The sequence below is a fragment of the Arachis ipaensis genome, chromosome B5 (assembly GCF_059453495.1).
Source record: "Arachis ipaensis isolate K30076 ecotype BB chromosome B5, ASM5945349v1, whole genome shotgun sequence".
NCBI lineage: Eukaryota > Viridiplantae > Streptophyta > Magnoliopsida > Fabales > Fabaceae > Arachis > Arachis ipaensis.
Genome location: NC_142440.1, coordinates 41,745,080 through 41,758,924, shown reverse-complemented (window position 1 = coordinate 41,758,924; position 13,845 = coordinate 41,745,080). Strand labels below are relative to the sequence as shown.

The following is a 13,845-nucleotide window of genomic DNA, read 5'->3' as shown; positions in this document are numbered from 1 at the left end:
GAAAGGGAGTGAGGAGGAGGGGGTTGGTGACGGCGGCGGCGATGGTCTCGGGTCGCTCGCCGGAGGGCAGCCGGTGGTGGGTTGCTCAGAGGTTGGAGGTTGAAGATGGAGGGAGAGAAGAAATGAAATGTTGGAGGGGTTTTGCGCGAGTGCGCTAGGGCTTCGCGTCTCTGGTTAAATGGGGTTTTTGAATCCACGCGCGCGCGCATCGTGCGCGTCCGCGTGGGTGATAGAAATAGGGAGGTGGGGCGGGGGCGCCAAGTGCGCCTACGTGTATATGGATGAGTTAAGGGTTGGCGCAGACACGTACAGTGCGCGTCCGCGCGGGTATGCTGGGCCAGAGGCACAAAAGAGGCCCAGAGTTGGCACAACTCTCGGGTCCTTTGGCCTGGGTGATGCTAAAAACGCATCGACACGCGCGCGCACCGTGCGCGTTCGCGTGGATGGTATGAGCTTATGGAATGGGCACGGAGGCGCGAAGTACGCCAACGCGTGTATGAAGAAATAGGGAGTAGCGCGGATGCGTACAGCGTGTGTCCGCGTGGATTGAGTCATAGAGTTGGCCCAAAAGAGGCACAACTCTCTGGTCCTTGGCCCAGATAGTTGAAATGGGCAGCCTACGCGCACGCGCACCTTGCGCTAGCGCGTGGCTTGGGTTTTTTTTTTTTAAGAGCATCAAAAGACCTCCTAACTTTCCATCCTTCTCTAAGACTCTAAACTAGCTAAGATGCAATATTAAACGTATTTTGAAACATAAGGGCTTTTTCAGACAACTTGAGAAAACTTGCAATTCAAGCAAAAACTCAATTCAAAGATTCATCCCTTATTAAAGCATAGAATGCATAAACACCTTAGCAAGCAAATGAAAATATACCAAGAAGTAAAGAAACTATATACAATGGAACCCAATTCATTCATTCATTATATCTACAAGATAATGGAAAGAGTTTACCATGGTGGGGTGTCTCCCACCAAGCACTTTTAGTTTAAGTCCTTAAGTTGGACATCGGGAGGCTTCTTGTCAAGGTGGCTTATGCTTGTATCCATCCTTGAAACTCCAAGAGTGCTTGTCCTTCAATTGGTTGTCAGAAGTTCCAACCTTCTTCATTAAGCTTTGGTGAGGTCCTCTCCAAGACGTGAGCTCCCGAGATTGACTATCATAGGATAATCCAGGATCCCATATCTTGTCCTCGCACCCATCTTCTAGTTGATTGCCTTGACTTTGTCCGGGCGACGAGAAAACAGAATTCTCATGGAAGCACCAAACTACTCTTCTAGACCCATTTAATTGAGCATTACACCAATCCATGCTCTCCAATTTCGAGCTTCCCACCATAATGAGCCTAGATTTAGAACGCCAACCACTAAACATCCTCCTCTTTCACTTAATTCCACAAAGCGCCCTAAGTTGGCCATTCGTTTCAAGCAAACCATACTCAAGTGGGATAATAAAGCTGAGAGTTAGAAGTTTTACCCACTCAAGCGGAGGATTGGATGATGAACTAGGTGGAGGAGTTCCCAAAGATCTTGATAAAGCATGCTCTACTCCCGTCCATCCTCTTCTAGAGGTTTCCACCACTTGGCGAGGTTCTTCAAGTTCCTCCTCATGCCAAGCTTCCTCAAGTTCACATTCTTCTTCACCAATTTCTTCTATTTCTTCTCCATCACTCTCATCATAGATGGGAGGTATAGTGAAATCTACCTCATCATCAAGTCTATGCATTTTGGGGAAGGACTCTTCAAACTCAAAAGAATCATATGTTGATTCGAAATCATCATAGGTAGGAGCGCTTGTTGCTCGGAATACTTCTCCCAGTTCTTCACCCTCAGTAGGTCTTGGAGGTTTCAAGTCTTCCTCAACCTTGTTTTCTAGTCCACTGGGGAAGGGTTCAACAATATCATCAAGGGAATTGATCAACATGGGCAAAAAATCACTAGTGATGGAATCCACTTCTTGATCAATTTCCTTCAACTCTCTGTTTACTTCCGCAACATTGCTCTTCTCTTCAACATCCTTTCCAAACTCTTTGGAAAAGGATTCTTCAATTTGTGATTCCTTTATGTGCTCAACGTATCCTAAACACCCACCCACTACTTCCTTTTGTTCGCTAATCTCTATCTTCTCCTTTTGTTGTCCTTCTTGCTTCAATTCTTCTTTCTTACAATGGAGCTTCAAGTTCATATCCTCACTAAGCTCCTTGACTATTTTTCCACATTCAACAATGGGGGTACTTAAGGTGCATAAACTCAGGTGGGATGTTAGGTGATTCACGGCTTCTACCATGCTAGCTATCTTTGCTCTTAGCTCCTTAAACTTAGTTTCATCCTCCTCTTGCCGCCTTAAGATGCGAGATTCAAGGTCTCTCAGTTCTAATATGAAGGCTTCATCGGGAGGTGGTGTTGGAAGAGAGAATTCATCGGTTGGGGGAAGATTGTTGTAATCGGAAGGTGGTTCATATTGGTGGAGTTCTTGAGGTGGTGTATGTGGAATTTATGGTTCTTGGGAATATTGGTATTGGAATGGTGGTTGTTCTATATGTGATTCTAATGGTGGTTGATATGGTATATATGAGTTATGGTCATGTAGAGTTGAATGGTGATGTGAGGCTTATGAGTATTACGTGTGGCTATATTGAGGAATAGGGTCACATGCATATGATGATTGTGGTTGATAACCACAATAAGGGTCATCACACACATTTTACTGGTATAGATTAGGATCAAAATTATACCCATAGGAGTTCGTAGGAGGTTGTTGCCATGAAGGTTGTTCATAAGCTTGAGGTTCCTCCCATCCTTGATTCCAAAATCCTTGATGCATATCCTCATTGGAGCTTCCATTTCTTACAACATAGTTTGAACTACACTCATAGCCAAAAGGATGAGAATTCATAATGAAATAGAAAATAAAAACAAAGAGCACTAAGAAATAACGAAAATAGAATCCTAACTAGTAAAAACTGGAAAATAAACCAAAGTTCAAGCTATTCACAATATATACAATAGCCAATAACATAGCACCATTGGATCCCCAGCAATGGTGCCATTTTGATGATCGTGACTCTCGGCGGTTTAGAATTTATCTAATGAGGTCTCGTTGTTAAGTATAGTTTCTAAACCAACCAATAGTCCTTTCATACAAAAATTTAGGTTGTCACAAGTAACAAACCCCAATAAAAATTTACCGGAGTATTTGGACTCCGGGTCGTCTCCCTAGGAACCAATGGAGTGCATGCGTATTGGCTATGATGGGTAAAAGGGGGGTTTTGTTTATAAGATGGCAAGGAAGTAGACTGAGTGAGTAAGTAAAAAAAGCAAAATAAAGAACTCTTGGCTAAGACTTGGGTACTTGAGATCACTATCCTAGTTAACAAACCAATTATTGACAATTATGAGAGGCCAACCCATTAAGTTTACTTCTCGAAGCCTTAAGTACGTAACATTTACTCCTAGACTTGAAGTATGTCAAACAGGCTTGATCACATCCACCCATAAGTCCTAACCTACCTACCAATTGGCTTAGTAGTGGGTTAGCGTCAATCGGCTTCAAATTGATCACACAGGGTTCTCAAATTACCAAATCCATTATATCCAAAAACTCAAGACCACTCAAGTCCCTTGGCTTAGGCCAAGAGTTGATAAAACTACTCAAGAACTAAAGAGAGCATTTCATCAAACACTTAGAATGCAATGAAAATCAACATCATAAATTGCAAGATGCTAAAATCTACCACTATCAATTGCAAGAAAAGTGAGATCACAACTCAATTCATCAATTAAAAAAACATCAACATCAAAATTGCATTAGGTGAAATTAACATGAGTCATCATCACAAAAGAGAGCAAAATGGGAAATTAACATAAAAACTAAGAGAATCAAGATGTAGAAAGGAGAAATTATAGAAGACACAAGATGAGATCAAGTAATTAAACATGAAATTAAAATAATCTAACCTAATCCTAACCTAATTCTAGACAGAAGAGGGAGCTTCTCTCTCTAGAAAACTAACTAAAGGCTCATGTTGGCTAAACTAATTGCTCCCCCTTGCTTGGACTTCAATTCTGCATGAAATACACTCAGAAACAAGTTGGATTTGGGCTTAGGTAGCTCAGAAATCACCCCCAGCGTTTTGCCTTCAAGTGGGCCACGTGAGAGTATCGGCGCGTGCGCACCATGTGCGCGTGCGCATCGCTGGCAAATTCTCAACCCGCACGGACGCAGCATGTACGCGTGCGCGTCCATAGGCGAAATCACTTTTGCGCGTGCGCGCCTGGTGCGCGTGCGCGTCCTTTGGTGCATTCCCAATCTTTGTTTCTCCATGCATTCTCCCTTTTTGTATGCTTTTCTCCTCATTTCTTCCCTCCAATACTTGCCTTATGGACCTGAAATCACTCATCAAACACATCAAGGCATCGAATGGAATTAAAGTGAATTAAAATCACCAATTTAGGGCCTAAAAAGCATGTTTTTACACTTAAGCAAAATTCAAGGGAGAATTACAAAATCATGCTATTTCATTGAATAAATGCGAGAAAAAGTGACAAAATCCCCCAAAATAAGCACAAGATAAATCACAAAATCGGGGTTCATCAGATATAACCTCATGAACTTCTACTTCCTCTCCAATCATGATGCTATGGATCATGATAGCCCGATCTATAGTAACTTTAGACCGGTTGCTAGTGGGAATGATTGAGCGTTGGATAAACTCCAACCATCCCCTAGCCACGGGCTTGAGGTCATGCCTTCTTAGTTGAACCGGCTTCCCTCTTGAATCTTTCTTCCATTGAGCGCCCTCTTCACAAATGTCTATGAGGACTTGGTCCAACCTTTGATCAAAGTTGACCCTTCTAGTGTAGGGGCGTGCATCTCCTTGCATCATGGGCAAGTTGAATGCCAACCTTACATTTTCCAGACTGAAATCTAAGTATTTCCCCCGAACCATTGTAAGCCAATTCTTTGGGTCCGGGTTCACACTTTGATCATGGTTCTTGGTGATCCATGCATTGGCATAGAACTCTTGAACCATTAAGATTCCGACTTGTTGAATGGGGTTGGTGAGAACTTCCCAACCTCTTCTTCAAATCACATGTCGGATCTCCGGGTATTCACCCTTTTTTGAGCTTGAAAGGGACCTCGGGGATCACTTTCTTGGCCACAACTTCATAGAAGTGGTCTTGATGCACCCTTGAGATGAATCTTTCCATCTCCCATGACTCGGAGGTGGAAGCTTTTGCCTTCCCTTTCCTCTTTCTAGAGGTTTCTCTGGCCTTAGGTGCCATAAATGGTTATGGAAAAACAAAAAGCAACGCTTTTACCACACCAAACTTAGAAAGTTTGCTCGTCCTCGAGCAAAAGAAGAAGGAAGAGAGTAGAGGAAGAAGAAATAGAGGAGATGGAGGGGGGTTAGTGTTTTGGCCAAGGGGGAGAAGTAGTGTTTAAGATGTGTGAAAATGAAGGGGTGAAGATGGGTTTATATAGGAGTGGGGAGAGGGTAAGGTTCGGCCATGTATGGGTGGGTTTGGGAGGGAAAGTGGTTTGAATTCGAATGGTGAAGTAGGTGGGGTTTATGATGGATGGATGTGGATTGGTGAAGGGTTTATGGAGAAGTGGGTAGGATTCGATAGGTGAGGGGTTTTTGGGGAAGAGGTATTGAGGTGATTGGTGAAGGGTATTTGGGGAAGAGTATTATGAAAAGGTGTGAAGAAGAGATAGAGTGAGTTGAGGTTGGTGGGGATCCTGTAGGGTCCACAGATCCGGAGGTGTCAAGGATTTCTCATCCCTGCACCAATTAGGCTTGCAAAATGCCATTTGCTGCCAATCCTAGCGTTAAACGCCAGGTTTCTGCCCATTTCTGGCATTTAACGCCAGCTTCTTGCCCTTTTCTGGCGTTAAACGCCCAGAATGGTGCCAGACTGGGCGTTTAACACCCATTCTACTGCCCTTACTAGCGTTTAAACGCCAGTAGGCTTCTCCTCCAGGGTGTGCTATTTTTCATTCTATTTTTCAGTTTGTTTTTGCTTTTTCAATTGTTTTTGTGACTTCACATGATTATCAACCTACAGAAAATATAAAATAACAATGGAAAATAGAAATTTAACATAGATAAGTAAAATTAGGTTGCCTCCCAACAAGTGCTTCTTTAATGTCAGTAGCTTGACAGTGGGCTCTCATGGAGCCTCACAGATACTCAGAGCATGATGATGGCCTCTTAACACCAAACTTAGAGTTTGGTTGTGGCCTCCCAACACCAAACTTAGAGTTTGAAAGTGGGGGTTTTGTTTGACTCTGTATTGAAAGAAGCTTTTCATACTTCTTCTCCATGGTTACAGAGGGAGATCCTTGAGCTTTAAACACAAGGGAGCCCTTATTCACTTGAAGGACTAATTCTCCTCTGTCAACATCAATCACAGCTTTTGCTGTGGCTAGGAAGGGTCTGCCAAGGATGATGGATTCATCCATACACTTCCCAGTATCTAGGATTATGAAATCATCAGGGATGTAGTGGTTTTCAACCTTTACCAAGACATCCTCTACAAGTCCATAAGCCCGTTTCCTTGAATTGTCTGCCATCTCTAGTGAGATTCTTGTATCTTGTACCTCAAGGATCCCTAGCTTCTCCATTATAGAGAGAGGCATGAGGTTTATGCTTGACCCTAGGTCACACAGAGCCTTATCAAAGGTCATGGTGCCTATGGTACAAGGTATTGAGAACTTTCCAGGATCTTCATCCTCCACTACTAGAAAACTAGTTATTACAGACGGATATTTCCGACGGATTTTATCCCACGGAAATACAGACGGAATTTCAGAGGGATTTTTTGTCGGAAAACAAAAAAAATGAATTAGCATAAATTACAGACGGAAAACAAAATCCGTCGATAATTCCGTCGGTAAAAGTAATTTTTTTTCCGTAAGAAATGGTTACAGACGGAAAATCCGTCTGTAATTAAATAGACAAACCGCTGCGTTTCATTAAATTATTACAGACGGAAAATCCGTCTGTAATTTAAAATTTTCTGTCGAAAATATTTAATTAAACCCAAATGAAACTCGACCTTCTTCCAGCTTCTTCCAAATGAAACACGGCTTCTTCTTCTCTCCATAGCACAAGCTACTTCTTCTCTCCGTGGCTGCTACTTTTGCTTCTTCCGCCACTGCCGCTGCCGCCGTTGCGTCGCACAATCTCCCTCTGTCATCCCTTGCGTCGCACAAGATCCCTCCGCCGCCGCTCTCGTCGCATCTACTCCCATCATCGCAGAGCTCTCTCTACTGCCGCTCTCATCGCATCTGCTCCCTCTGGCTCCTCTTCCATCTAATCTCAACTTGCTCCCTCAGTTCTTCTCGTAACCATATCAAATTTCAGGTATATATATCCTAATTTTGTGATTCTGTTCTTCGTGATAAATTCTAGGGCTCAATTTTTCTATGCCAGTTTTAGGTTTATCATACTCTACTTTTATGCTTTGTTTGAATCTACAGGTTTACTCTAATTTTGATGAATTATTTTCTGCAATCGAAACTTTTTTGACCTAAAATTCATGGTAGGCCATTGCTTTCTATAGTTTTTAACGTTCATAGTTTGATATTGATTTTGATGACATTGGCTCCTGGTAAACTAATGTTCAGAGAGCAGCAACTGGAAGGAGATTATCGACAGCTTCACTCGCGATTGAGGACTCACTTGGAAAGTATAGCATTTTATGGTGGAGAGATGAGAGAAGAAGCCCATATTCAATAGAAGTTTAACACCTTGGTTAGGCATTTGAGTAGTGTCCTACATGACCATTGGTGGTTTGGCATGATTCAGGACTTTTTATTGAAGTACTTTGGTGCTACAGTTGCTGTTATTCTGATAATTGAGCCTTTCTTTTCTGGCCATCTAAGGTCTGACAGTTCAACTTTAGGGCATGCAGAGATGCTAAGCAATCTAAGATATCATACTAGTGTTATTATTTCCCTATTTCAGTCACTGGGAACTCTTTTTATTAGTGCAAGACGGCTCAATCGACTCAGGTATATTAAATCTGTCATTTATCCTTTTTAGAAGTTGATATCGGTTTTTATTCTTGGTATGTAGGCATAGGTTATATACAAATCCTTGCAAAGTTCAAGCCTATATATTCTAAGTAAACTATATATTTCATAGTGGTTATGCTGGTCGCATTCATGAGTTAGTGGCTGTATCAAGGGAGCCAAGCCTGGAGAATGAGAAATCTTCACTCCAAAGACGAGGAAGTAGAAGTTTCATAGGTGAAGCTAACTACATTGAATTCTCTGGTGTCAAGGCAAGTGATTTCAATGAATCATCTATACACCTGAACTTGTCATTATGATTTTGTTATTATTTTTATATTGATGCTGCTCCCAAAATTCAGGTTGTAACTCCCACTGGTAATGTCTTAGTGGATGACTTGACTCTTAGGGTTGAGTCATCTTCTGTATTCATCATTAGTTTTGCATCAATCTATCTGTCTTATTTTAATGTTTCTTTCAGAAAGGAGAATCAGATTCACTAGAAAGTTCCCTTCTAAATCTTGTCCTTTAAGATACGGAACTACAAAGATTCAAGAAGATGCCCTCACTCTGTTTCAAGCTGCATTACGTGAATTTTTGGGCTTTTGCAACTCTTAAGACTCATGGGAATGAAAATAACAACCGGAGAGTTACATCACTGTCTGTTTCAGCTAGTAAGATTGTCCCCATACCATCTGTAAGTTTGAACTGCTTCAGTTACAAATTTTCTCTCAACCTTAGAACAGTAAGCACATCATAAGGTTTTGAAATGCTTATTATAGCATTGATATATATTATCAATAAGCTATATGTTCAATGTTTAGGTGCATACTTGCTAGCTTACCCTTTAAAAATTTTTCTTTTCGCTGATCGTAACTCCTTAGCAAGTGATAGCTGTTTCTGTCACAGTGGTATTGAAATTTTTATCAAAACTGTATGTTTCCAGGGGACACATTCCATTGTAAAATATTTTGGTGGGAAAGTTCCATCTAGCTCATCATTTAATCAACCACTAGGTAATGCATTTGATGAAGCTGTACCAGGCAATGCATTTAGTTAGTTTTCTTAATGGAGTAACCTAGTAATGCTATGTTTATGCATTAAGTTGGCACCATCCTGTCCCAAAAAAAAAGATGGTATTGTAATAAGTTAACAATGAGCTTCAAGGACCTATACTAATTTCTAGTGGCAGTGTACCTGGTCTTGATAAGTTGCACCATGCCAAACATTTGTGAGTCAACTCTTTTATTTTTTGCAATAAATGGCTTACTACTTTTTTAAAAGATATTTATCCAATTAGTAGGTAGAAGAGAAGACTGGTGGTCAAATACCTGCATCCACTGTTGCTTCTGTTTTCATTGAACTTTTTGTTCCTCTATTGATACAGAACTTCCCAATTCTACTTCAAATTCGAGTGATCAATTAATCGATCCTCTGTTTTTGTTTTTTTTCACTCTCCAGGTTGGAATTGAAATGCAGAGAAAAGCAACATTGCCGTCCAGGGACGCAAAAAGCGGCAATGCGAACAGCATGAGTAAGTTGTTATTATGATCTGAACCCTTAGGGGGTTGTTGATCAGTCTCTAAATATCATATAAGCTGAGGTGTTCCTTTATGTGTGCAGTATGGACTTTTTTGTTAGTTTAGGAGACCTAGTCTAGGCATGGATTTGATAACAAAGCTTAATATAGGTTATATTGGGTGGACTTTGCCTGGCCAGGCTCTACAACGGCATTTGTGGTGCTGAAGTTCTCCCTCTTCTGTTTGCTTGCAGGAACCAGATACAGAAATTTATGCAAGCATGTTGGATTCATTGAATGAATGCTTACAGGTTAGTATCATTAGATGATAAATATTATACAAAATTAGGGGGTGTTACACTCAAAGTTTGATACTTAACATTCTAATTGGAAATAAAATCTAGCTTCGCATATATTAGCTAACATCATAAGTGATGCTAATAAAGCCAAAACTAAAAGGTTTTGTTTATTTCATGTTTCATAATTGATCTAGAATTCTAGATTAGGATATATATATATATATATTTGTTGAATTGGTTATTAATCTGTTCAACCATTGCCCCTCATTTCCACGTGATAGTAAGTCTGCTCCACTTTGTAATTGTTGTGGTTTTTGTAGTCTTGTTTTTAAAAATAATCATATATTATTATGCAAGAATTTTCATATAAAAGAGTAATTCCTGTGTAGCCTCAATCCAGTATGTGTTCTGATCTTTTTGTGTACTTCAGATTTCTGGGATGCTTTTGGATGAAAGCCAGGTCAGGTCCATTGTTGACGAGATAAAACAAGTGATCACAGCTAGTTCAAGTAGGAAAAGAGAGAGGGCAGAGAGGACCAAAGCTGAAGATTTTGATGCTGAAGAGAGTGAGCTGATTAAAGAGGAAAATGAACAAGAGGAAGAAGTTTTTGATCAAGTTAGTTGTTTAAATTCGTTTTTAAAAAATCTGAGTTATGTTGATTGCTGGGCTACTGTCTTTGTATTATGTTTGTATAGATCAATTCTTTGGTCATCCTTTCAAAACATTTATGTGTCCCAGGTGGGAGAGATATTGGGAACTTTGATCAAAACCTTCAAAGCCTCCTTCTTACCTTTCTTCGATGAACTATTATCATATTTGACACCTCTGTGGGTATGTTCCTCCCAGAAGCTGTCACTTCTCTTCTCTAATTAGTTTTTCTGTTGATATTAACTACATTTTTATTATTGAGCTGGTCATTTAGCATTTTGATTTGGGTACTAGATCATACTTGAAGTATATGTAACTGTTTATACTTTTCTGTTTTCTATGTTTTAGCTGCACTGAATTGTAGTGATGGCTCTAAAATGTAGGATCTGTGTGATAGCAGCAATCTCTGACCACATTATTTTTGGAATATTCTTGAATTCTTCAAGTCACACTGTTGAAAGCTTTAGTTCAACGATGAATCTTCATTCTTGCTTTGGGAATTTAATTTGGATGTGGGTTATGTTCAAATAAATTGGGAGTTAGAGATGAGTCATTCATTCTGCAGGGTTAATTCTTCAGGGCAATAAAATTGCGCACACACACACATGAGCTCACATATTGCTTTTATATTAAATCATAATCTTTTCTCAACTGTTGGATATAGGGAAGGGACAAGACACCTGAAGAGATGAGAATTGCCATTTATATTAAATCATAATCACAGTCGAGGCATTATTGGTGCTTTGTAATTCCTAAGGGGAAATTATACAAGAGAACTAAAATATATATTATTGCCATTTATGTTGGTAATAAGCTGTATAAATATTCGATCTTAATGAATCTGAGATATTTACAGTTTGAGGCTACTGCTTCATCACCAATCTGCAGTTGATGCTGATCAATTGGAAGGGTCTGTGACATCTCTATCAAATTTGGATGATTCTGATTCTTCTAAATATCTAGTTCGGAAGAAGGTTCAAGAATCCTTGGAAAACTTAAAGGAGGAGGCAGTTGTTCCTAAAAGGTCCATTCGATGGGAACTTGGTTCCAGTTGGATACAGCATCTGCAGAAACAGGAAACATCAAAAGAATTTTTTATATGGTCGTTATTTGCATAACTTCGTATAGTTGAACAATATATTGAGTTTATATTTTGAATTATAGTTGATGTATCAACACACTTTGATATATGGTTGTTACTTATTATAGTTGATGATCAATACATTTTGTTTATGTTTTGAATTATATTGACTTGCTTATTTATAGTACTTTTCTTTTAGTTTGATAATACGATGAATTTGTTTATTTTTTGAAATATTATAAATATTCGAATACGAATTAGATAATAATTTATATTAAATTTATATTTATTTTGTATGAAAACAAGCTTATTTTGTAATTAGAAAAAAAAAATTCTATTTTACCTTAATGAAGGATTTACAGACGGATTTTCTGTCTGTAATCAGAGTGTGAGATGATTTTGCAAAGTTTAAATTACAGACAGAAAATCTGTCAGAAAATCCGTCTGTAATTACAGACGAAAAATCTGTCTGAAAATCCTTCTGTAATTACAGACGGAAAATCCGTCTGAAAATCTGTCTGTAATTACAGACGGAAAATCCGTCTGAAAATCCGTCTGTAATTACAGACAGAAAATCCGTCGGAAAGTTCGTCGCCTTCGGAAAATGGATGGAGAATTTACAGAGGGAAAATCCATCGGTAACTAGTAAAAATCCGTCGGTAATTTTCTGACGGAAAAAAAATCCGTCGGTAAATAATTTCCGACGGGGCTTTTACAGAGGGACAAAATCCGTCGGTAATTTTGTTGGTAACAAAAAATCCGTCTGTAATAAAGACTAAATCTGTCTGTAAATCTGTCTGTATTAAGCCATTTTCTAGTTGTGCTCTTCAGAGGAAGAATACTCATCAGAGCTCATGAATGGCAAAAGTAAATTCAATGGAATCTCTATGGTCTCAGTGTGAGCCTCAGATTCCCATGGTTCCTCATTAGGGAACTCCTTAGAGGCCAGTGGACGTCCATTGAGGTTTTTCTCAGTGGAGATCACTGCCTCTTCCTCCTCTCCAGGTTCGGCCATGTGGGTTATGTTGATGGCCTTGCACTCTCCTTTTGGATTCTCTTCTGTATTACTTGAAAGAGTACTAGGAGGGAGTTTAGTAACTTTCTTACTCAGCTGACCCATTTATGTCTCCAAATTTCTAATGGAGGACCTTGTTTCAGTCATGAAACTTTGAGTGGTTTTAATTAAATCAGAGACTATAGTTGCTAATTCAGAGTGGTTCTGCTTGGAATTCTCTGTTTGTTGCTTAGAAGATGATGGAAAAGGTTTGCCATTGCTAAACCTATTTCTTCCACCATTATTGTTGTTGAAGCCTTGTTGAGGCCTCTGTTGATCCTTCCATGAGAGGTTTGGATGATTTCTCCATGACGGATTATAAGTGTTTCCATAGGATTCTCCCATGTAATTCACCTCTTCCATTGCTGGGTTCTCAGGATCATAAGCTTCTTCTTCAGATGAAGCTTCTTCGGTACTGACTGTTGCTGCTTGCATTCCAGACAGACTCTGAAAAATCATATTGACTTGCTTATTTTGTTCTGAGCCAATATGGCATTCAGAGTATCAATCTCAAGAACTCCTTTCTTCTGACTTGTCCCATTATTCACAGGATTCCTTTCAGAGGTGTACATGAATTGGTTATTTGCAACCATTTCAACGAGTTCCTGAGCTTCTGCAGGCGTCTTCTTCAGATGAAGAGATCCTCCAGCAGAGTTGTCCAATGACATCTTGGACAGTTCAGACAGACCATCATAGAAGATACCTATGATGCTCCATTCTGAAAGCATGTCAGAAGGACACCTTCTGATCAATTGCTTGTATCTTTCCCAAGCTTCATAGAGGGATTCACCTTCCTTCTGTCTTGAAGGTTTGGACTTCGACTCTAAGCTTACTCAATTTTTGAGGTGGAAAGAACTTTGCCAAGAAGGCATTGACTAGCTTTTCCCAAGAGTTCAGGCTTTCTTTAAGTTGTGAATCCAACCATGTTCTAGCTCTGTCTCTTACAGCAAAGGGAAAGAGCATAAGCTTGTAGACCTCGGGATCAACCCTATTGGTCTTGACAGTGTCACAGATTTGTAAGAATTCAGCTAAGAACTGATGAGGATCTTCCAATGGAAGTCCATGAAACTTGCAATTCTATTGCATCAGAGAAACTAATTGAGGCTTAAGCTCAAAGTTTTTTGCTCCAATGGCAAGGATTGAGATGCTTCTCCCATAGAAGTCGGGAGTAGGTGTAGTAAAGTCACCAAGCACCTTCCTTGCATTGTTGCCATTGTTGTTGTTTT

General features: G+C 39.8%; 1 protein-coding gene across 1 annotated transcript; it reads left to right on the top strand.

Moving 5' to 3' along the window:
- Positions 1–8,688: 8,688 nt before the first annotated feature.
- LOC110271945 (uncharacterized) lies at positions 8,689–10,709 on the top strand. The gene is made up of 5 exons (XM_021123655.2): positions 8,689–8,714; positions 9,479–9,551; positions 9,791–9,847; positions 10,266–10,451; positions 10,575–10,709. The coding sequence occupies exons 3-5, from the start codon at positions 9,818–9,820 to the stop codon at positions 10,707–10,709; spliced, it is 351 nt and encodes a 116-aa protein (XP_020979314.1). The 5' UTR covers positions 8,689–8,714; positions 9,479–9,551; positions 9,791–9,817.
- Positions 10,710–13,845: the final 3,136 nt, after the last annotated feature.